The 23,488-nt window shown below is 38.4% G+C and overlaps 2 protein-coding genes across 3 annotated transcripts in view; one reads left to right on the top strand and one right to left on the bottom strand.

Annotated features, from left to right (window-relative positions):
* The window catches only part of SUPT16H (SPT16 homolog, facilitates chromatin remodeling subunit), a 38,960-nt gene extending 18,465 nt beyond the window's left edge, over window positions 1-20,495 (top strand). Inside the window, exons 4-26 of one of the 2 annotated variants that reach the window (XM_057721276.1) lie at window positions 384-536; window positions 1,094-1,240; window positions 1,646-1,797; window positions 2,478-2,650; window positions 3,668-3,758; window positions 5,052-5,125; window positions 5,258-5,370; window positions 7,816-7,881; window positions 7,999-8,094; window positions 8,179-8,294; window positions 8,382-8,535; window positions 9,056-9,183; window positions 9,709-9,844; window positions 9,950-10,076; window positions 10,337-10,455; window positions 11,529-11,654; window positions 11,986-12,098; window positions 12,385-12,460; window positions 12,880-13,049; window positions 17,388-17,517; window positions 18,136-18,265; window positions 18,397-18,474; window positions 19,152-20,495. In XM_057721276.1, the coding sequence (XP_057577259.1) occupies window positions 384-536; window positions 1,094-1,240; window positions 1,646-1,797; window positions 2,478-2,650; window positions 3,668-3,758; window positions 5,052-5,125; window positions 5,258-5,370; window positions 7,816-7,881; window positions 7,999-8,094; window positions 8,179-8,294; window positions 8,382-8,535; window positions 9,056-9,183; window positions 9,709-9,844; window positions 9,950-10,076; window positions 10,337-10,455; window positions 11,529-11,654; window positions 11,986-12,098; window positions 12,385-12,460; window positions 12,880-13,049; window positions 17,388-17,517; window positions 18,136-18,265; window positions 18,397-18,474; window positions 19,152-19,297 (2,814 nt within the window). In that variant the 3' untranslated portion in view covers window positions 19,298-20,495. The remainder of the gene's footprint in view (window positions 1-383; window positions 537-1,093; window positions 1,241-1,645; window positions 1,798-2,477; window positions 2,651-3,667; window positions 3,759-5,051; window positions 5,126-5,257; window positions 5,371-7,815; window positions 7,882-7,998; window positions 8,095-8,178; window positions 8,295-8,381; window positions 8,536-9,055; window positions 9,184-9,708; window positions 9,845-9,949; window positions 10,077-10,336; window positions 10,456-11,528; window positions 11,655-11,985; window positions 12,099-12,384; window positions 12,461-12,879; window positions 13,050-17,387; window positions 17,518-18,135; window positions 18,266-18,396; window positions 18,475-19,151) is intronic. The other variant, XM_057721277.1, reaches the window with a different exon arrangement.
* A 173-nt stretch (window positions 20,496-20,668) lies between these two features.
* RPGRIP1 (RPGR interacting protein 1) overlaps window positions 20,669-23,488 on the bottom strand; it is a 70,135-nt gene continuing 67,315 nt past the window's right edge. The window contains 2 exon segments of the mRNA XM_057721278.1: window positions 20,669-20,856; window positions 21,896-22,026. Coding sequence (XP_057577261.1) covers window positions 20,720-20,856; window positions 21,896-22,026 — 268 coding nt within the window. The 3' untranslated portion in view covers window positions 20,669-20,719.

Here is a 23,488-nt window from a genome sequence, read left to right on the forward strand (position 1 = left end):
CAACTTATTTTCATCTGAGCACCTTAATTAGAACAAATATCCTTAAGGAAAATGTAATCTTTTTGTTATACTGCCCACCTGACAAAGATTTCCTCTCAGAATATTATTCACCTTTGTATTTGAGTTTCTTAGCTGTTCATGAAGAAGAAGAATAGTCTTCTCAGCTTATATGTCATATCGCTTAAGCATATAAATATATCCAAAGAAATTTTGTGTTACGTTTTGGGTGTATTACAACCTGCCCTAAAGAAGTAGGTAGTCTAGTAGAAGGGGAAGTAGAATTTACTCTTTCTATAGTTTAGAATATTCTCTGCCTAGTATTAGTAGAACATAGATGTCTAATTCTAACAGTAAACCCCTTTTCCTCCCTGTGGCACTGATAGAATGAAAGCAATAAGAGCAGCTTTGATAAAATGATTGAAGCCATTAAAGAAAGCAAGAATGGCAAGAAGATTGGAGTGTTCAGCAAAGACAAATTCCCAGGAGAGTTCATGAAGAGCTGGAATGACTGCCTCAACAAAGAGGGCTTTGACAAAGTAAGAATACTCTTGGAAACAAGCACATTGAGAGTTGAGAAGACAAAATTGTGAACAGCTTCCATAACAGATAGTGCAGAGAATTCGTTTTGGGAAAGCTATATAGTCATTCACATTTCCATTTTTCATTCCCTTTCGCTGAGCAGTAAGCCAGTTTTCCATTTCAGTCAGGAATGAGGCATTCAGGAGAGAGTTCAGCTACTCCAGAGGAAAACTGAGGAAAATCTCTTTGTCCAAAAAAAACTCTGTTTTTCTTTTCTTTCCTGTCTACCTTCCTTCAGCCTTTACGGAAACCTCAAGAGAGAGGCATTTGCATTTACATTTTAAATGGAACATTAGTTTAATGCCTCTTAGAATACACCAGTGACCTGGAAAAGAGCTCTTTCAGATGTTTATTCAGTCCAAGAAGAGAGCATTTAGATATTCTGCAAACTACTGATGAGTAGTTTGCTAAATAACCGAATATCATCACTGATAATATTTGAATTGGGGGAAGAATGTTTCTTTAGCAATTCTGTATCTGCAGGTTAGAAACTGTTTTATCACTTTGATTGCAGATAGACATCAGTGCAGTTGTGGCCTATACCATTGCTGTAAAGGAGGATGGAGAGCTCAATCTAATGAAGAAAGCAGCCAGCATCACCTCTGAGGTCTTCAACAAATTCTTCAAGGAAAGAGTCATGGAAATAGTTGATGCAGATGAGGTAAATGATGGGGGGAGGGGTGTCTTTTTACCGTTTTAATGAAGCAGAAGTAAGTCCCTCCCATGCAGTGTTTTTTGGTGTGTGTTAGCTTCCTTTGATACATACGTTGTTGTGTAATTGTGCCAACTCTCTTTCAAAATAACTATAAACTTGCACTATAATTTCTGGAGATTACCCAGTATTTTACTTGAGAATTCCTTGAGTAGCTGTAAATTCCACATATTCTCTGAATTTGCTCTGCATGTACACCAGTATGTTATCTGATGCATAAACCACTTCATAAGACTTCTATAGCATACTATATGATATCAGGATATATGTTGTCTTCAAATGGTAATGTCCAAAAACCCAGCACCCCCTGCCACCCTCTAGTAAGTATCATTTTATTTCTGGGTGTACTTACAGAAAGTTCGACACAGCAAACTGGCTGAGTCTGTGGAAAAGGCCATAGAAGAGAAAAAATACCTAGCTGGGGCAGACCCTTCTACAGTGGAAATGTGTTACCCTCCTATCATACAAAGTGGTGGCAACTATAACCTCAAGTTCAGTGTGGTGAGGTAAGTATGAGAATTTCAAATTATAACAACAACCAGAGCCTGTTTTTTTTCTTGGACTCATTGGGGAATTCAAAAAAGTAGGAGGAGAAAGAACAACCATTAGCCTGCCTTCTACATTATCTTCTTGTCTTATTCTATGCACATTTTTATTTGATTTCACATAGTTACTCATTTTTCACTTGAGTATTTGACTGTAAGCATTTTCCAGATGATTAAAAATGCTGGGGAAAAAATGCAAAACATGTTGAAAGAAAATAAAATCTTACTAGATATATCATGATGTAATTCCCCTTCGAATGTTTAAAAATACTGTAAAGAATGCTGTTTGTCCTGGTTGGTTGGATTAATTCATAGTGAATTCATGGTGGACTGGTGGAAAGGTGATGCCTTACCACTGTGCTGTTAGGCTATGATAAATAAAATTCAGTATATCTTTTGCATATTTAGGATACAACAAGTTTTTCCTCAATTTTTATCCTAAAAGTTTTGGTCATTAAATTTACTCCAGAACTTTTTATAAACTGGTTTGTTTTTCAAAAAAAAAAAAGAAGTTTAGGTCATTTTTCCACTTCAGCTTTGGGATGTAGCAGGGAAAGGTAGTGAGTACAGATGTGTATGCTAGAGATACTGAAGATTTTCCTAGTTTGTGTAACAAAATGCTTTCTTCCTTTGGTCTCTAGTGACAAGAATCACATGCATTTTGGGTCCATTACCTGTGCCATGGGTATTCGCTTCAAATCTTACTGCTCCAACCTTGTTCGCACTTTGATGGTTGATCCTTCTCAGGAGGTTCAAGAAAATTACAACTTTTTGCTTCAACTTCAAGAGGAGCTGCTAAAGGAACTAAGACATGGTAAGGTGGCTTAGATAAGGTTTACAATTCATGTAAAATGTAGCATTGATGGGAGTTTTTATCCCTGAGGCTCTTGTACTATAAATAGAATTAGATTTTACTAACCTCCAATCATCCTAGCATTTAGTTCCTCAGTATACTTTTCTTTTATGCAAGAGTGGTTATTTTGGGTTTATACTGATGTGTACAAAAACCTCTCTGACTGGTTAGGCCTCTGTGTCCAGATCTTCACAAAATACCGTGGCCTTATTACTTTTCTTTAGAAACTTCTGAGAAGTAGTTTCTCTCTCAACAGACTGTGTAGTAGTAATCCTATATTGAATGGATACCAGGAATCTTAGTGTAAGAGCAGAACTAACAGCAAGCAACTGCCTACCTCAAAAGCAAAGCACTTCACACCTCTTTTGCCTTGAGACTCTTCACTCCCAGTTGGCTAAGTGGGACTTTATGTTTACCACCTTTAAACTGCTTTGTAAGGCCACTCATGTTTCCCAGAGCTTCCAGACACCATATGATACCTCAGGTCGATCTTGAGAAATCCAGCTGGAAATTATAGTCCTAGGTAGTTAATGAGAATAAAAACCCCTATGAGGCTACCGTATCTGGATTACTCTGTTTTGAAATATTTGTATTCATATCCTAGACCCTGAAAAATTAAGTCCGGAGTTCTTCCAGCAGTAATTCACCCATTCAGTAGTCCTGTTTTTTGAATGTGTAATAACTTTAATGTGATGCCGTTTATCAACTCTTAAATTATTTCACAAAGACCAGCTGGGGTTCCACAGTCCCACTGGAGTGATTCTAGAAAGCAGTGTAATTAAAGAATGTCTGGGTGGATTGTTCTTTAAAATGTACATTTCTAAGCCCTACTACTCCTGCAACTGTATTCCTTATTTTATGCTTTAAGAAACCCTGCTTTAGGGGACTTACTAGGTGAAAAAAATGTTGACTAAAAACGTGATTTGGAGTTTTTTTCCTGAAAGATGCTTTAATGTCCCCTGTCTGTCATGTCATTAGGTGTGAAGATATGTGATGTATATAATACAGTCATGGATGTGGTTAAAAAGCAGAAGCCAGAGCTGCTGAACAAAATTACCAAAAACCTAGGGTAAGATGCTGTGATGTACATTGTCACTCTGAGTCAGTTTTCATAACTGAGAGTCAGGCAGAATATTCTTAGATGATTCATCCAATATTTATGAACTATTAAACTTAATTGTGTGCGAGACACATTATGTTATCAGATAATGTGAGAAATATTTAAGTTCTGCTCCCAGGGATAGGATGGAGATTTTTCCAGACCAATGTAGTAGATGCCAATAGGTGTTACAGCCTTAAATTACAATGTGAAGAGACATTACATACTATATTTCCTTTCTTAGAACACCTCAGCTCACATTTGCAATTTAAGTACTCTGAGATATCCTATTGTTTAAATTCTTTTTTCAGTTTTTATTTAATCCAGTGTTTCTCAAATGTGTTTGACCATTGAACACCTAGAAATACCTAATAATATCTTATAGAACCAAAGATATTTGAGAAGCAAAAGCTCTAGGCTCTCTCTGTAGATGGAAACTAGTTGGGGTATATCATTGATTTCTGGACTTCTCTGATGGACAAGAGGAAATACATTGACCTATACCAAGTCTTGGCCTAGGTGACTTATGGATCCAGTTATCAATATTCTTTTAAAAATTCCTCACTTAATCCAGTTATTATACATTCTTGGTAATGTGCCCTTTAACAACTCTGCCAAGTTGTTTATAGGAAAACTCCTAACTTGATTTCATGGTAGATTAAAATTTAAATATCAGTGAATAAGATGAAATAAAGAAGGCTTTTATATAGTGTTACATGCAGTACTTAATTAGGAAGTCATTTTTGGGACTTCCCTGGTGGTGCAGTGGTTAAAAATCCACTAATGCAGGGGACATGGGTTCAATCCCTGGTCCAGGAAGATCCCACATGTTGTGGAGCAACTAGACTGTGCACCACTACTACTGAGCCTGTGCTCTAGAGCCCAGGAGCCACAACTACTGAAACCTACATGCCTGGAGCCCGTGCTCTGCAACAAGAGAAGTCACCACAGTGAGAAGTCCACACACCGCAATGAAGAGTAGCCCCCGCTTGCTGCCAACTAGAGAAAGCCCATGTGCAGCACATGAAGACCCAATGCAGCCAATAAATAAACAATTTATTTTTTTTAAAAGGAAGTCATTTTCAATATATTAACCCAAAGACTCTCCTCAAATCTTCTTCCATAACTGACTGATCAGTAGTGGCAAATCACTCAGCATTTTTGCCTGCCTTATCTTGAAAATTGAAATAGGATATATAGTACTTGACTCAGGTTAGAGGTTTTTTATCCTACTGTTGAAGTTTCTCTTCATTCTTTTTTTAGGTTTGGAATGGGCATTGAATTCCGTGAAGGCTCTTTAGTAATTAATAGTAAAAATCAGTACAAACTGAAGAAGGGTGAGTTTTACATGCATACAATAGAAAGACTTTTTAATACTCTCCTTTAGCTTCATCTCCCTTTATTCTGTATAAAATCATCCTTCTCCATCCTTTCACAGTCATTGACTAATTCCTGTTTTGCTCTTTTAGGAATGGTTTTCAGCATCAATTTGGGATTCTCAGACCTGACTAACAAGGAAGGGAAGAAGCCAGAAGAGAAAACATATGCCCTGTTCATTGGTGACACAGTGCTTGTGGATGAGGTGTGTATTGCTTCTTCCACTTTGAGTGGCCATGAACTGACTTTTTTTTTTTTTAAGCTCTTTATTGGACTATAATTACTTTACACTCTTGTACCAGCTTATGAGGTACACCAAAGTGAGTCAGCTGTATTTATACACATACCCCCATATCCCCTCCCTCCTGTGACTCCCCCCTACCCTCCTTGTCCTGGCCCTCTAAGGCATCACCCATCATCGAATTGATCTCCCTTTGTTATACAGCAGCTTCCCACTAGCTCTTTTATAGCTGGTAGTGTATATATGTCTGTGCTACTCTCTCACTTTGTCCCAGCTTCCCCTTCACCCCCCACCCCCCCAACCCCGTGTCCTCCAGTCCATTCTCTGCATCTGCATCCTTATTCTTGTCCTGTCACTGGGTTCATCAGTACCTTTTTTTTTTTCTTTAAGATTCCGTGTATATGAGTTAGCATACAATATTTGTTTTTCTCTTTCTGGCTTACTTCACTCTGTATGACAGACTCTAGGTCCATCCACCTCATTACCTATAGCTCCATTTCATTCCTTTCTATGGCTGAGTAATATTCCATTGTATATATATACCACATCTTCTTTATCCATTCATTTGCTGATGGACATTTAGGTTGCTTCCATGTCCTGGCTATTGTAAATAGTGCTGCAATGAACATTATGGTACATGTTTCTTTTTGGATTATGGTTTTCTCTGGGTATATGCCCAGTAGTGGGATTACTGGATCATATGGTAGTTCTATTTGTAGTTTTTTAAGGAACCTCCAAACTGTTTTCCATAGTAGCTGTACCAACTTACATTCCCACCAACAGTGCAGGAGAGTTCCTTTTTCTCCACACCCTCTCCAACATTTATTGTTTCCAGATTTTTTGATGATGGCCATTCTGATCGGTGTGAGGTGATACCTCATTGTGGCTTTAACTTGCATTTCTCTAATGATTAGTGATGTTGAGCATCTTTTCATGTGTTTGTTGGCCATCTGTATGTCTTCTTTGGAAAAATGTCTATTTAGGTCTTCCACCCATTTGTGGGTTGGGTTATTTGCTTTTTTGGTAGTAAGCTACTTGTATGTTTTGGAGATTAATCCTTTGTCTGTTGCTTCGTTGGCAAGTATTTTCTCCCATTCTGAGGGCTGCCTTCTTGTCTTGTTTATGGTTTCTTTTGCTGTTCAAAAGCTTTTAAGTTTCATTAGGTCCCATTTGTTTATTCTTGATTTTATTTCCATGATTCTAGGAGGTGGGTCAAAAAGGATCTTGCTTTGATGTATGTCATAGTGAACTGACTTTTGAAGCACATTTTTTACCCTGTGGTTTTTTCTTTACCTTTTTTTTTTTAAGTTGAAGTATAGTTGATTTACAATATTGTGTTAGTTTCAGGTGTACAGCAAAGTGATTCAGTTATATATATTTTTCCAGATTATTTTCCATTATAAGTTATTATAAGATGTTGAATATAGTTCCCTGTGCTACATAGTAGATCCTTATTTACTGCTTATTTATTGCTTATCTATTTTATGTGGGTTGGTTTTTTTGTTTTGTTTTTTTGTTTTTAATCATTTAAGTGCTAGCTAAGGTGAAGGAGAGATCCCTGTGATAACCTGACTTAATACAGCTAGGAATAGAGATTGTTTAAGCCAAACTCTTTATTACATCATAGCTTGAACTTTGATTATGATAATATCAGAAACTGATTCTAATAATGGAACTGATTTTTTTTAACAGCTTTATTGAGCTACAGTTTACATACCGTACAATTAGTGTACAATTTAGTGATTTTTAGTATATTCACAGTTATGCAACTATCGCTGCCATCTAACTTTAGAACATTTTTATCACCTCAGAGAGAAACCCTGTGCCCATTAGCAGTCACTCCCCATTTCCCCCTGGGCCTAGGAAGTGACTTTCTGTCTCTAAGGATTTGCCTTTTCTGGACATTTGGGGTCTTTTGTGACTGGTTTCTTTCACTAAGCAGGAACCGATTCGTAATAATAGCCAGTATTTAAGTGTTCTTATTAGAAGCTAAGCACATCTATGCATTAATTCATTGAATCCTTATAATAACCCTATGAAGTAAATACTTTTATCCAAGTATGCAGATTAAAAAAACTGAGGCACAGAGAAGTATAAGTAACTAGCCAAATGTCACAGAGCTAGAAAGTGATTGAGCCAGGTTTCAAATCAAGCCCGTATTCTGAATCATTATCCCAATGTTGCCTCTCAAACTGTAGTTCCTAATGTGTGTTTCGGAAGATAACTGGTTTTTTTTTTTTTTTTTGATAACTGGTTTTATTTGTTGGAAGGTAACTGGTTTTATTTGCTGTTAAAAAGTTTTTAGTACCGTAAGGTACAAAGCATGGCCCAGCTATTTACTGGGTTAGAAAGTGAAAGTGTTTCATTTAAATGCCCTTAAGGATGTTTAACTTCCTCCTTGTATTCCAGGATGGCCCAGCGACCGTTCTCACTTCTGTGAAGAAGAAAGTGAAGAATGTGGGGATTTTTCTAAAGGTAGGAAGAAGATAAATGAGTGCCATAGGAAGTTTGATACAGTGAAGAAGATAAACAATATTGGCTAAAATAATTAAGACCTGAATTTCTGATTATGATTTTTTTTCCTCCCCATAGAATGAGGATGAGGAAGAAGAGGAAGAGGAGAAAGATGAGGCCGAGGACCTGTTGGGAAGAGGTTCCCGAGCAGCATTGCTTACAGAAAGAACACGAGTAAGTTTACTGTATTAAAACTACTTTGATCTCCTATCTGTCATGGTTCACAGATTCTGATAACTTGGGTTTTCCCTTCTCTAGAATGAGATGACTGCAGAAGAGAAGCGAAGAGCACATCAAAAAGAACTGGCAGCTCAACTCAACGAGGAAGCAAAGAGGCGATTGACTGAACAGAAAGGGGAACAGCAGATTCAGAAGTAAGAGTTTGCATGGAGTAGTAAGATTGTTTCAGGGTTATGTGTAATTTGCAGAAATTTCTCAAAAGCATTTTATTCCCACTCCAGAGCTCGTAAATCTAATGTGTCCTATAAAAACCCATCTTTGATGCCTAAGGAACCACATATTCGGGAAATGAAGATCTATATTGATAAGAAATACGAGACTGTAATAATGCCTGTGTTTGGCATTGCAACGCCTTTTCACATTGCCACAATCAAGGTACTAACGTTGAATCACGCTCCATCCAAACAATTTCTTAAAATAATTGTGCTTACCATAGATGAGTATCCTGTATTCTCTCTCCCACTCTCTGCTCCTTCTGACTTCCTTTCTCTGACTTTCTTTCTCACGCTATTGACTTTCCCCCTCTCCCTAATCTCCTGCTATCATTTTCCTTTCCAGTTTGCACTTTGGAGAAAGTTAAATGATTTAGAGTAGAAACATAATTTGCCTGTTTCTCTTTGAACTTTAAGAATTTTTTAACCTGTTGTCATAAACGTGGCACAGAGAAAGAACTTTGAGAACTCAGTGATTCTTTTGGCAACACACATTTGGTCATATAAAAAAATAAGCTAAATATGTAGTTTATTAGTTTTAGATTAAGGATTCCAGGGTAGGTTTAGCAGTCAGCTTAATAACTAGTAACTACCAACTTAATTTTAGCATCTCTATAGCTACTGATCTTTATCTAGGAAAGAAATCTGTTTATTTTGCTAATGCTTTTCCTTTCTTTGAACAGAATATAAGTATGTCCGTGGAAGGAGATTATACTTACTTGCGAATCAACTTCTATTGCCCAGGCAGTGCTCTAGGCAGGAATGAGGGCAACATCTTTCCTAACCCAGAAGCCACTTTTGTCAAGGAAATGTGAGTTCTCAGGAAAACAGCCATCCCCAAATCCCTGTTGGCAGTAGTGCTACCCTCAGAAACATCTTGTTCTCTGTGCTGTGTTCTCCTCCATCCCAGTGAATGCAGCACCTTCCTCAGTGGCACGTGATTAGGATCACCTTGCTAACTTTGTACTGTTTTGTTTAAATTCTCACGAAGGTATTTTATCCTAACTATACATATTTGGTGATAAAATCTTAAACGTGTGCCACATTGTAGTCTATTCATTCTTGAGGTGGAATAAGATAATTTGGGGAAGTGTCTTTATTTTTTATGCTGGATTTGAAATATATGTGTGATTCCCCCACCCAGTAGATTAGCCATTTATAACATTCTCTGTTTGAGAAGAAAGGGAGGTTTTTTCTAGCTTTCCAGACATTGTTTCACCATTCAGTGGTACCTTTTTCTCCTAAAAGATAGTAAGCCAGTTACAAAACATAGTAATGGGTGCAGGTTACCTGGCATGATATAGAAACTTACGTAAGTGCTTCCCCTTTTCTGCAGTACATACCGAGCTTCAAATATGAAGGCACCTGGAGAACAGACAGTACCAGCCTTGAACCTTCAGAATGCTTTCCGAATTATAAAAGAAGTGCAGAAACGTTACAAGACTCGGGAAGCAGAAGAGAAAGAGAAGGAGGTGAGCCTGAACACCAACAAAGCACCTTTGTGCAAAAGGACACATGGGGACTTTGGGGACATGGAAAGATAAGTGAAAATTCATGTTGATCTTCGTTCTGCCTAGGGCATTGTGAAACAAGACTCACTGGTGATCAATCTAAACCGGAGTAATCCCAAACTGAAAGATCTGTACATTCGCCCGAACATTGCCCAAAAGAGGATGCAAGGCTCACTGGAGGCCCATGTCAATGGTATGGATAATCTCTGGTGCCTGGGCTTTGTCTTCGGGGGCACATTTGTAGGGATGACAGATCAGATAATATAGTAGGACAGGGAGGTGCTGGGAGGAATCTACTTTGACATTGCTGTATGGCCAGAAGGAAAGGAAAGCTCTATACCTTCTTGGCATTTCCTCTGACCCTGTTCAAATCAGCCAGAAAAGAATTCAGTAACTTTTGGCCTAACCTGATGATGGTCCTTGATACTTAGCTGCTTCCTTTCTTCCCCCCAGGTTTTCGCTTCACGTCTGTCCGAGGAGACAAAGTTGATATCCTGTACAATAACATCAAGCACGCTTTGTTCCAGCCGTGTGACGGGGAAATGATTATTGTGTTGCACTTTCACCTCAAGGTATATCTTTCTATCAACTAGCTGTGAGCTCTTGGGCAAGATCTTTCTATGTCCCTCTTTCCTTTAAAATAGTGGTGAAAAATATCACCTAACACATAAGATCACCAAGAGGATTGAATAAAATAATGCTTATAAAAGTCCACTGTGCCAAGAACAAGGACACAGATGCAGAGAATGGACTGGAGAACTCGAGGTTTGGGGGGGCAGGGGTGAAGGGGAAGCTGAGACGAAGCGAGAGAGTAGCACAGACATATATATAGTACCAACTGTTAAATAGATAGCCAATGGGAAGTTGTTGTATAACAAAGGGAGTCCAACTCGAGGATGGAAGATGCCTTAGAGGACTGGGGTGGGGAGGGTGGGGGGGACTCGAGGGGGGGGGAGTCGAGGGAGGGAGGGAATACGGGGATATGTGTATAAAAACAGATGATTGAACTTGGTGTACCCCCCCAAGTAAATTACAGAAAAAAAAAAAAAAAAGTCCACTGTGCCTGACATCTAGAAGGTGCTAAGCATGTTTGTTCCTTTGGTGTGATATAAAATGACCTCCAAAATATATACGGTCTTCTCCAAATTCCTGTTTCTGAAATAGAAAATTTTTGCTTTAGACAATTTATTACCAACATAATCTCCAAAGTCCATTCTAATAAACAGGAGTACTTTTAAACATTTATACTCTTTCATATTCCCAAATGTCGTTATTGATGATGACACCAGGGATGGTTTAACTGTTTTTAAGTAAGTGCTGTGGTTTCCAGCATAGATATTTTAATATTTTCACGTTTTGTTGTTGTTGTCTTACCTGTCTATTGTATAGACCAGCAATCCCCAACCTCTTGGGCACCAGGGACCGTTTTTGTGGAAGACAATTTTTCCAAAGACCCTGAGGGGTGGGGTGGATGGTTTCAGGATGATTCAAATCCATTACATTTATTGTGCACTTTATTTCTATTACATCAGCTCCACCTCAGATCATCAGGCATTAGATCCTGGGGGTTGGGGACCCCTGGTGTAGACTACTTTCAAAGAAGTTTAATGACTTCTTTCTTGTTCTTTCTGCTTTGTGCCCTCAGAATGCCATCATGTTTGGGAAGAAGCGGCACACAGACGTGCAGTTCTACACAGAAGTGGGGGAGATCACCACAGATTTGGGGAAACATCAGCATATGCATGACCGAGATGACCTTTATGCTGAGCAGGTGAAATTTGGTATTTTATCTGCAGCATAGTGAGGTAGGATGCACGATCTGAGCTCAGTAATTGTTACATTTTATAAACAACCCCTGGAACTATCTGCAGGACTTTCTCAAGTATCTGCTGGAATGGTGTAGTGTGATGGCTTATGGATTAGATTTAAGTTGCAGACTCAGCTCTACAGTTAATGCTATAGTGGCCTGTAATAAAGTATCCGTGTTAGTATCAGAGTTATCAGAATTAAGGACTACAAAAGCACTTCATGCATTTTGAAGGGATTACTATTAACAAGTAAAATGATAACTGTAGTTAATTTGTATTTTTTTTCTGCTGCAGATGGAACGAGAAATGAGGCACAAACTGAAAACAGCCTTTAAAAATTTTATTGAGAAAGTAGAGGCTCTAACTAAGGAGGAACTGGAATTTGAAGTGCCTTTTAGGGACTTGGGGTAACATATCTCATCTTCTTTTCAGCCTTTAGAAAAATTATTCTTCCTTTAATAATAATTTAACATGACATATCACGTCCTTTTTCCTATGGACATCCATTCCCTCTTCGAAATGTTTAAGGGCTGGAGTGAATGGCTAAGACTGAGAGGCTCCCTCCGGAAATGAGTCTCCAATGACCATGCTGGGATTGTGTTTGGAATGAGAAAAGGAAAGAAACCTGTTGTGGCAGCACCAGTTTCTCTTGCAGTGAGCCCCATCTTATGTGAGTTTCTTATTGTCTTTCAGATTTAATGGAGCTCCCTATAGGAGTACCTGCCTCCTTCAGCCCACTAGTAGTGCGCTGGTAAATGCTACAGAATGGGTGAGTATTTCTGACCTCTTTTTAGGAAGAAAATTGTTAGAAGAAAGCAAGAGGGTAGACATTTTGAAAACTAGGTCCTTATTATTTCTTAGAATTTTCATTTTTTGATATTTACTTATCTTAGATATAAAACTTATTGAACAAATGATTCTTTAAAAGTCTCTTTAGTTTGTAAAGATAGTTTCTTCACATAATTTCCTTAAATGTGTTCTCCTTGAGGAAAGATTTTGATCTTGCAGATCCTTTTAGTGGGGCTTCTTGGTATGTTGTATTGCTTTCAGTCTTTGCCCAGAAAAACAAACAAACAAAAAAGTTTAGTTGTCCTTTGTGTAGTGATTTTTAGATCCTGAAAGTGTTCGAAAATGCTGGTGCTTTGTGGGAAGTATTTTTATGAAAACAATTCTGTTCTTCCCGGACAGCCACCTTTTGTGGTGACATTGGATGAAGTGGAGCTGATTCACTTTGAGCGGGTCCAGTTTCACCTGAAGAACTTTGACATGGTAATCGTCTACAAGGACTACAGCAAGAAAGTGACAATGATCAATGCCATTCCTGTGGCCTCTCTTGACCCCATCAAGGAGTGGTTGAAGTAAGTAGACCTGCCAGCAATCTGTCACTTACCCCGTGAACACTGTATTATACAATATGAGTGTGGCATGTCATAACTAAAATCTGCTGGTGTACTTCGTGAAACTGCCTTTGAGTTGTTATCAACCAGCACTTGAAAATTTGGGATCTGTTAGACTTAGAGCCACTTTTTCCTGAATACCCAACAGTAGTTTATGGGTACAGGAAAAAATCAAAATCTAAGATCTTTTTTGACTATACTTGACGGATGTATAAAAAGATCCATACATGTGTATAATAATTTATTTACAAAAAGTGGGGGATATTTCTTATTAGTTCTCTATTTTTACTAAAAGATGAGATAGAATATATTTTTATTTTAGCCTTTGACGTTCATCTACTCACACTTCAGCTAAAAGAATCCCTCATAGCAGTACCAGAACCCCAATTAAAGGGAGATGTTACTACCTAGGTAAAGGGTGAGGCATGTGTAGCCATGAGTACAGTTTGCTGTACCCTCCTTCCCTCCTCCAGTTATCTGTGAAGGGGAGGCGTTTATATCAATCTCTTAAGAAACGGGTTGAGAGCGCTTAGAAATAGACTGTGGGAAGGATACAAGTTTATGGTTTCCATGAGGATTTCCCTAAGAAATATATGCAGGTAAGTGGTAATAGTATCACAAATATTTATAAATTTGTATGACTTTTTTAAAATCAGCTTTATTGAGGTACGGTTTATATGTAATAAAATTTCATCAATTTAAGTGTATGATTTGATTTCCAACAAACTTATATAGTCCTGTATCTACCATCATAATTGGAATATAGATATATATATAGATTTATAGAATGTTCCCAAAAGTTCCTCATACCCCTTTATGGTCAGTCCCTTCCCTTCAACCCTATCACTGATTTTTGTCACTATATATTTTGCTTCGTCTAGAATTTCACATAAATGGAATCATACAAGTATGTAACCTTTTTTATCTTTCATCTTTCACTTGGCATAATGCTTTTGAAATTTATTCAAGTTCTGCCCATTATTACTAGATTCCTTTTATTACTGAAAAGTATTCCATTGTATGGAGAGTCCATACTTTATTTGCCCATCTACCAGTTAATAGACATTTAGATTGTTTCCTTTGGTGGGGGCTCTTATGAATCTGCTATAAACGTTATGAACAGGTCTTTGTATGGACATATGTTTTCATTTCTCTTGGATAAATGACCTAAGAGTGGGATTGAGGTGTCACATGGTTAATGGTTAAGCGTATGTTTAACATTATAGGAAACTACCAAATCTTTGCCAGAGTTTCTGGAAAACCTACAGCATGTGAGAGTTGTCCACATCCTCATCAGCACTTGGTGTTGTCAGTCTTTTCATTATTAGCTATTGTGGTGGGTGACTCTCTCATTGTGGTTTCAGTTTGCATTTCCAAGATTACTGATGATTTTGAGCATCTTTTCTTACGCTTATGTGTCATTCTATGCTTTTGATGAAGTATATTCATGTTTTTTGCCAATGCTAAAAATCTTGTCTTATTACTAAAAATTTTTTAGGCTGGATACAACTCCCTCATTGAATATAGGTTTTGCATATATTTTCTTCCAGTAGTTTCTATGCCTTCTCATTTCCTTAAAATGTCTTTTAAAGACCAAAAGTGTAAATTTTTCATGAAATGTTTGTTTTTAATAAATAAATTTATTAACTTATTTATTTATTTATTGGCTGCATTGAGTCTTCGTTGCTGCACACGGGCTTTCTCTAGTTGCTAGAGAGTAAGGGCTACTCTTCATTGTGGTGCGTGGGCTCCTCATTGTGGAGGCTTCTCTTGTTGCAGAGCATGGGCTCTGTGTTTCTATTTCTGCCCTGTATTTCCTCTTTCATAGTTGTTAGCATTTGCCTTATGTATTGAGGTGCTCCTACATTGGGTGCATATATATTTATAATTGTTATCTCCTCTTCTTGGATGGATCCCTTGATCTTTATGTAATGTCCTTTCTTGTCTCTTGTAACATTTTTTATTTTAAAGTCTATTTTATCTGATATGAGTGTCGCTACTCCAGCTTTCTTTTGATTTCCATTTGCATGGAATATCTTTTTCCATCCCCTCACTTTCCATCTGTATGTGTCCCTAGGTCTGAAGTGGGTCTCTTGTAGATAGCATATATATGGGTCTTGTTTTTGTATCCATTCAGCCAGTCTGTGTCTTTTGGTTGGTGCATGTAGTCCATTTACATTCAAGGTAATTATTAATATGTATGTTCCTATTACCATTTTCTTAATTGTTTTGTTGTTGTTTTTGCAGGTCCTTTTCTTCTCTTATGTTTCCCGCTTAGAGAATTCCCTTTAGCATTTGTTGTAGGGCTGGTTTGGTGGTGCTGAATTCTCTTAGCTGTTGCTTGTCTGGAAAGCTTTTGATTTCTCCATCAAATCTGAATGAGATCCTTGCTGGGTAGAGTATTCTTGGTTGTAGGTTCTTCCCTTTCAACACTTTAAACATATCATGCCACTCCCATCTGGTTTGCAGAGTTTCTGCTGGGAAATCAGCTGTTAACCTTATGGGGGTTCCCTTGTGTGTTATTTGTCATTTTTCCCTTGTTGCTTTTAATAACATTTCTGTCTTTAATTTTTGTCAGCTTGACTACTATATGTCTTGGTGTGTTTATCCTGCCTGGGACTCTACACTTCCTGGACTTGGGTAGCTATTTCCTTTCTCATGTTAGGGAAGTTTTCAACTACAATCTCTTCCAATATTTTCTCGGGTCCTTTCTCTCTCTCTTCTCCTTCTGGGACCCGTATAATGTGAATGTTGGTGCGTTTAACATTGTCCCAGCGGTATCTTAGGCTGTCTTCAGTTCTTTTCATTCTTTTTTCTTTATTCTTTTCTGCATCAGTGATTTTCACCATTCTGTCTTCCAGGTAACTTATTCACCCTTCTGCCCCAGTTAATCTGTGTGCTTCCTGATGGGAGGGACTGTTGGTTCTTTTTACTGTGCGCGGGCTTTCTTTAGTTGCGGTGAGCGGGGGCTACCCTTTGTTGTGGTGTGCGGTTTCCTCATTGCCATGGCTTCTCTTGTTGCGGAGCACAGGCTCTAGGCGCGTGGGCTTCAGTAGTTGCAGCACATGAGCTCAGTAGTTGTGGCTCACGGACTCTAAAGCGCAGGCTCAATAGTTGTGGTGCACGGGCTTAGTTGCTCCAAGGCATGTGGGATCTTCCTGGAGTAGGGATCAAACCTATGTCTCCTACATTGGCAGGCGGATTCCCAACCACTGCGTCACCTAGGAAGCCCCAGCATGTGGATTCTTAACCACTGTGCCACCAGGGAAGTCCCGGGCTATTTACATTTAATATAATTATCAATATGGCTGGGTTTAAATCTACCATCTTGCTATTCTTTTTCCATCTGTTTTTTGTTGCTTTTCTCCTCTTTTTAAGCCTTCTTTTAGATTAATTTTATGATTCTTTATGATTATCTCAAGTGCTCTGATTAGCTACACCTCTTTGTTTTCCTTTTATAAAGATTACTCTAAGGTTTACATATACATCTTTAACTTATCGCAGTCTGCATTCAGATAATACACCACATCGGTTAGAAGGTTCTTATTCTTCCATTTCTCTTCTTCTATACTTTCTGCTGTTCTTATCATACATTTTACATCTAATATGCTATGAATTCCATAATTTATTGTCATTATTTCAGCTTTGAAACAGCTATCCTTTAATTTACAAAACGAGGAGGAGAAAGTCTTTTATATTTACTCACATATTTACCATTCCCGGTGCTGGTTCATTCCATTTTGTAGTTCTGTATGAATTTTAGTCCTGTGCTGCTTTTTATCCAATGTTTGAAAACTGTTGTTCCATATTGTTTTTTCAGTTTTCTGATTGTTTAAGGTGGAAAGGTACATCTAGTCCTTGTCACTCCCATCATGACTAGAAACAGAAATTTCAGTGTATATGATTGTGCCCATGATGGATTATGCTGGTCTCTCAGACAGGTTTTATGCTGAAGGTTTCTTGTTGTCATCCTTACTGTTGTATTTTACTTTTCTTTTCTTTCCCAGCCACTTTTATTTTTTCTCCTCAGTAGAAGTGGATAAATGTCATTTGAGAGTTTCTTAACACAAGGCACTTTAAGTACTAAAAAAAAATAAAATAGAGCTCTGTCGTGAGGGCTTGTGCTCTGGGAGACTAGACATCAGCCATTGGGGTATGTTCTGGAGGCATAGTACAAAGAATACCTGCTCCCACATATGAAAAGGGTATCTGCTCTAAAGACACGCTAATGACCAAGGTAACACAGGATGTTCTAAGTATGGAGAATTCATTTTGACTTTGTAATGTTATTTTTCTCAGTTCTTGTGACCTAAAGTACACAGAAGGAGTACAGTCCCTCAACTGGACTAAAATTATGAAGACCATTGTTGATGACCCTGAGGGCTTCTTTGAACAAGGTGGCTGGTCTTTCCTGGAGCCTGAGGGTGAGGTGCGTGAGTGTGGGGTTTCTTTTTGGTACGTAGTGTTGCACGTTATCATTTGGGCAGTTAGGAGAATGACACAGAAGTCGTACATAAGCGACCAGATCAAATGTGAGACGCTCTGAACACAACTTGGTATTGTTTCTCCAAATTAGTTTTACAGGTAAATGATAAATTAATTGGGCATTGGTAGCCAGTGACAAGATTTGAGATTACAAAAACTGTTCCTTCAGTGAATCTCTTAGTATTGGGAAAAAATTCTTCAGGTCAGCGTGCAAAGATTGTTTTCTAAATAATGGTCCTCCTGCCTCTGCATAATGCATTATTGCCAAGAGTATGTCTGTGATTAATTTTCCTGGGTAAAGAAGGATGAAGTGAATCTTTATGAAATATGAATTAGATATTTAGAGTATCTAATTACTGTACCTTATAGTAATTTTATTTAAGTCTTTTTATCTCTTGGTCACTTGGGTTTTGGTTTTTTTTTTTGTTTCATTTTGTCATATAAAATAGAAATAATGCTGGTGTGCTAAGTGGGTTGAATTAATTCATTAAGTTACTAAAAATAAATGTTTTTTTAAAAAAAACACCCAATATATAGTATTATGCTCCCTCTAACTCACCAGGGGAGTGATGCTGAGGAAGGGGATTCCGAGTCTGAAATCGAAGATGAGACTTTTAACCCTTCAGAAGATGACTATGAAGAAGAGGAGGAAGACAGTGATGAAGATTATTCCTCAGAAGCTGAAGAGTCGGGTTGGTGTTCATGGGGAAAAGTGCTTATGACTTCTTAGCCTAATAGCATTTCTGGAGGCTTTAGAAGGGAGAATTTTATCATTCCATTCCCTTCCTGTCTAATAAATAATGCTTAATCAATGTCATTCCAGATTATTCCAAGGAATCATTGGGCAGTGAAGAAGAGAGTGGGAAGGATTGGGATGAACTGGAGGAAGAAGCCCGAAAAGGTAAATTTTTTGCTGTTGTTTTGTTGTTTTATTTTTTTGAGGAACAAATTTCAGTATTTTGAGATACTGTTTGCCTAATAAGAGTAACAAAAGAACCACCTAAAACTGATGTGGCGCCACAGCTACAGCCTCATTGACCAGAGGAGAAAATGAGGTCTGGAGAGCGTCCATACTCTCCGGGTGGCAAGACTCTGCCGACTCGAATGCTTTTTTCATCTGCTCAACCCCCTGGTGGGACCTTAGCCATGATAGTCTTGTAAGGCTCCAAAATTAAGCTGTTCAGTTTCCAGATCTCAGTCCTATAATAGCCTAGCTTTCTGGGCCTCTTCCAGGTTAGGAATGTTTTTGTAGTACTAGTTTTAATTAGTCTGAAACCAAATGCCAAATGTAAGTTAAAGATGAAAAGGAAATACTACTGTGCTGTATCCCAAGTATTGTGATAGGTCCTTTGCATAAATTACCTTTAATCCTAAAACAGTTTTCCATTTTATAAATAAGCCAGGGCTCAGAAAGGTTAAGTACTTGCCCAAGATCATGCAACTAGTAAGCAACTGAATGAAGATTAAACTTAAGTCTGACTCCAGAGTACATTCTCTGTATTATTTCATGCCATGTCCAACAGTGTTAGATACCTGAAGCTAACGTCTAGCTAACCAGTGCCACGTTCTTTTGTTTAGCCGACCGTGAGAGTCGCTACGAGGAAGAAGAAGAACAGAGTCGAAGTATGAGCCGGAAGAGGAAGGCATCTGTGCACAGTTCAGGCCGAGCCTCTAACCGAGGTTCCAGACACAGCTCTGCGCCTCCCAAGAAAAAGAGGAAGTAACTTCGGAACTTTGGCCCTCAGCTTCATTCTTCCTCCAGCCAACCCCTGAAAATTTTACATGGCATAGAACTGTATTTTTCCTTTTTTCTTTTGAAGTTTTGCCATTTGTGTTTATGGGTTTAGGGGGCCATTTGTGTGGACCAATCTACTCGGGGAATTCCAGGCCCACCAGGACACGTGCCAATGGCCCCATCCAGATGGCAAGGGAGGAGGTGTTCTTGAAGAAGGGCAGAGGCTTCCGCTGTTAATAAATACCGTTTCATTCCTCTCTCTTCCTGTCACCTTCTGCCAGGACATCGTTGGCTTCTGACATCTTGTTCTTTGATGTCTCAAAGCTGTATTTCCAAGACATTGGTACCAGGTGACCCTTACCTACCTGTACCATGGTTCTTGACCAGCAGATTTGATCCTCCATGCTACCCTACTGCCATGACCTTCCTCACATCTCTTTAAGTTCCATCTTTGCAGTACTCAAGAAAAGGTTCTTGGAATTTGCTAATGGTGTAAGCCATACAACTTGAGCTAGTGAGGCTGATCGGGCTGATACCTCCGTCTGAGTTTTCCTGCTTTCTTGCCTAAGCAGAAGTATTTCTGCTGCCTTGGAAGACATAAGAAGCAGTGATGATACTCCCTGGCTCGGTTTCATCTTCCTTATAAATTCACCCATGGTACAATGGTAGAAGCAAAATTACCACTGTTTCTTTTCTGATATATGAGGGAGAATGGCTGTGCCTCATGTGTTGCTTCTAGTGAAATCTAGAAGGAGGCTCAAAGGAGTCAACATTTAGATCTGGAAGGGGCAAGTCATGCCTTGGGCCTAGAATACCCTCATGAGGAAAGAGAAGAGGAAGGGAGGCCACATCTACAACACAGCCTCTCGTCACTGCTGCTCCTTATTTTTACTTGTCTTGCATTGTCCTGTATTTATCACAGTTTCTGTTGAACACCTTTTTAAGTATTTGGGGAGTTTATCTTGCCACCCTCTCCCTCCTGGCTCTCTACACCCACCTGTCCCACTGCAGTTCCTTTTGTGTTCTGTGACTTTAAGAGAAGGGGGGGGGAGGGGTCTTGGATTTTGTTTGTTTGTTTGTTTGTTATTTTTCTCCTTAGCAGTAGGACTTGATATTTTCAATTTTGGAAGAACTAAAAGGTAAATAAACTGTGGTTTTTTTTGTTGTTGTTGTTTTGTTTTTGTAAATTCACCTTCCCTGACAGTTCTTTTTCAGTTCCTGAAAGCTAGCCTGCTTCTTGCCTGGTAAAGTACTAAGGCATTAGAAAATAGAGAATAATTCCCTTCATCCAGCTAGTATCACAAACTATCATCATTCTAAGCTTTCATCATTAGGTTGAGACATCACAATAAACCAAATAATGGTAGAGCAAGTTACTTTATAAGACTTTTTACTGTGGCTCCCTTGGGGTTTAGAATGCACTAGCACTTGTTCCATCACAAAACAGATGTCCAGTCATCTCCTTGTAAATAGCATGGAGGGCAGCAGCAGCTTGAAGGGACACCTTCAGCCTTCCTATGCGGGTAGCCTGTTCATCAGGGCTAACAACTGTTGGGAAAGGAGAAAGAAACATGTCAGCAGTGTTGTCCAATTGAAAAACACTTAAATGCCTGCTATTTTCCATGTTAGGTGCTGGAGATACTAAATAAAGTTATCACCTCATTTTAGCAGGACTCAATCTGGTGGAAGACGATGGAAAACATACAGTCATTATAGTATAATATGGTAGGTGTTGTGATCAAAACTCAGGGTGCTTTGGGGGCACATAGATGTGGCACCTAATCCAGAATGGAGGAATCAGAAAAGGCTTTCTGGAGACCATCCCTTACTCTACAAAAAGTAAAAGAGTCTAAGCATGTAAAGCACGTGCCAAGAAGATAGGACATTTGGAAAACTATGAAATGGCAGAAGTGAAGCTGTAGTGATAAGCGGAGACCAGATCATAACAGGCCATTTGTCTTGTAAGGAATGTGGTTTTAACTGAAGATACTAGAAATGACGTTTTTTATTGGGGTTCTAGAAGAGTCCATTCTTTGGGGAATATATTCTAAGGGGGCATGAGTAGATTCAGGGAAGGTAGTTATGAGGCTTTTGTAGTAATTAGGAGAGAAAAGAAGGGTTCTGAAGTTTTAACAGTGGAGGTGGGGACAGATTCAGAACTTAAGGTAAAATTAATAGAATTTTATGATTGAAATGTTGGGAGTGAAGAGGTTAGAATCCAGGATGACCATTCTGGATGGGTAAGAGGAAACACAGGGTACACAGTTTTTAGAACAGAGTCAGTAAGGGAGGTCAGAAAGTCTAAATTTGATTAAAATTAAAACCATGTGTCTTTTCAAAATTTCCCTACCAAACACTGGAGATTTATAATAGATTCTAGTTGTCAGGAGGTATATCGGCTAAGATATACAACTGACTACATTCATACTTTATCTAGAAATAAATACAGCTGTAGGGATTTCAATCCAGATTGTCTCATCAACTTTGTAGTAGTAATTATGTACTAAAGGTAAAACAGAAAAAGTATTATTAGGATCATTTTGTTAGACATAAGTGGACCAGAGGAGCACAAAAATGTATTACTCACTGTCTAATTCTTGTTCTAGGATATCTCTTCCTGATTCCAGGATCTGCCACAGTTTCAGATATGCATAGCCTACTTCTTGACATTCTTTCTTTTCCTCATCCAGAGGATCACTTACCACTGTAAACTTTAAACTAAAGGGGAAAAAAATCCATTAAACTCAGTACTGCTGATACCCTTAGGCTTTAAAAAAAAAAAAAGATAAAAGTAATCATAAAATATACATTGTATTCCCTGAAACACTTTCTCCTTTCCTCCATTTTATAAGACTACAAAGGCAAAAGAATGAGAAATCAGTATAAATTAAAGTTAACAGGCCTGGAGGGAACTAAGATTTGAGGTGAAGTAGTTGATCAAGTTGTCTCAAAACTGTTGAGATATATAATTCCTTGTAAAATGGTTTACAGTTTGCTGGAAGTTAGAAGAGGTTTTACATTTCTAACTAAAAGTTTTATACCAAGCCTGAGCAGAGTAAACGAAACAGAAGGAATACAGAATTGCAAAATGAATATAAAAAGTATATTCCTGGACTTCCTAGGTGGTGCAGTGGTTAAGAATCTGCCTGCTAATGCAGGGGACATGGGTTCAATCCCTGCTCTGGGAAGATCCCACATGCTGCGGAGCAACAAAGCCTGTGTTGCCACAACTACTGAGCCTGTACTCTAGAGCCTGTGAGCCACAACCATTGAGCCTGTGTGCCACAACTACTGAAGCCCACGCGCTAGAGCCCATGTTCCACAACAAAAGAAGCCACTGCAATGAGAAGCCTGCCCACTGCAACAGAGTAGCCCCTGCTCGCTGCAACTAGAGAAATCCCGTGTGCAGCAACAAGGACCCAACACAGCCAATAAATAAATAAATAAATAAATAAAAATAAAGACTATTAAAAAGAAAAAAGACCTGGAAAAAAAAAAAGTGTATTCCTTAGAGTTGTAAGTCTTGGAAGATGACACTGTAAAGAACACAGCACAGTTCCTCTCAAGCAGTGAGCGGTTAACAGCAATTACAGGACCCACCTCGTGTACCAAAATCCACGGATGCTCAAATCCCTTAAATAAAAAAATGATGTAGGATTTGCATATAGGATTTGAATATACTTTAAATCATCTCTAGATTACTTACAATACCTAATACAGTGTAGATGCTATGTAAATAGTTGTAAATACAACGTAAATGTTAGGTAAACAGTTGCCAGTACATAGCAAAGTTAAATTTTGCTTTTTGGAACTTCCTAGAATTGTTTTTTCAAATCTTTTTCACCCACCATTAGTTGAATCCATGGATGTGGAACCTGCAGATACAGAAGACTGATTGTATTATTACCTTGACTTAGTCTAGCAAAGAATGATACTGAATTCCAGAAATTGATACCTATTAAATTTTTTGAGGTAAAATTTACATAAATTCACTGTTTTAACCATTGTAATGTGTACAATTCAGTGTTTTTTAGTATAATCACAATGTTGTGCAACCATCACCACAATCTCAGATCTTGTCCATTACCACAAAAAGAAATCTGTACCTATTAAGCAGTCACGCCCCACTCCTCTCCCTCAGTTCTCATGACCACTAATCTACTTTCTGTCTCTCTGGATT

Source organism: Hippopotamus amphibius, chromosome 2, assembly GCF_030028045.1.
Source record: "Hippopotamus amphibius kiboko isolate mHipAmp2 chromosome 2, mHipAmp2.hap2, whole genome shotgun sequence".
In the NCBI taxonomy this organism is placed as follows: domain Eukaryota; kingdom Metazoa; phylum Chordata; class Mammalia; order Artiodactyla; family Hippopotamidae; genus Hippopotamus; species Hippopotamus amphibius.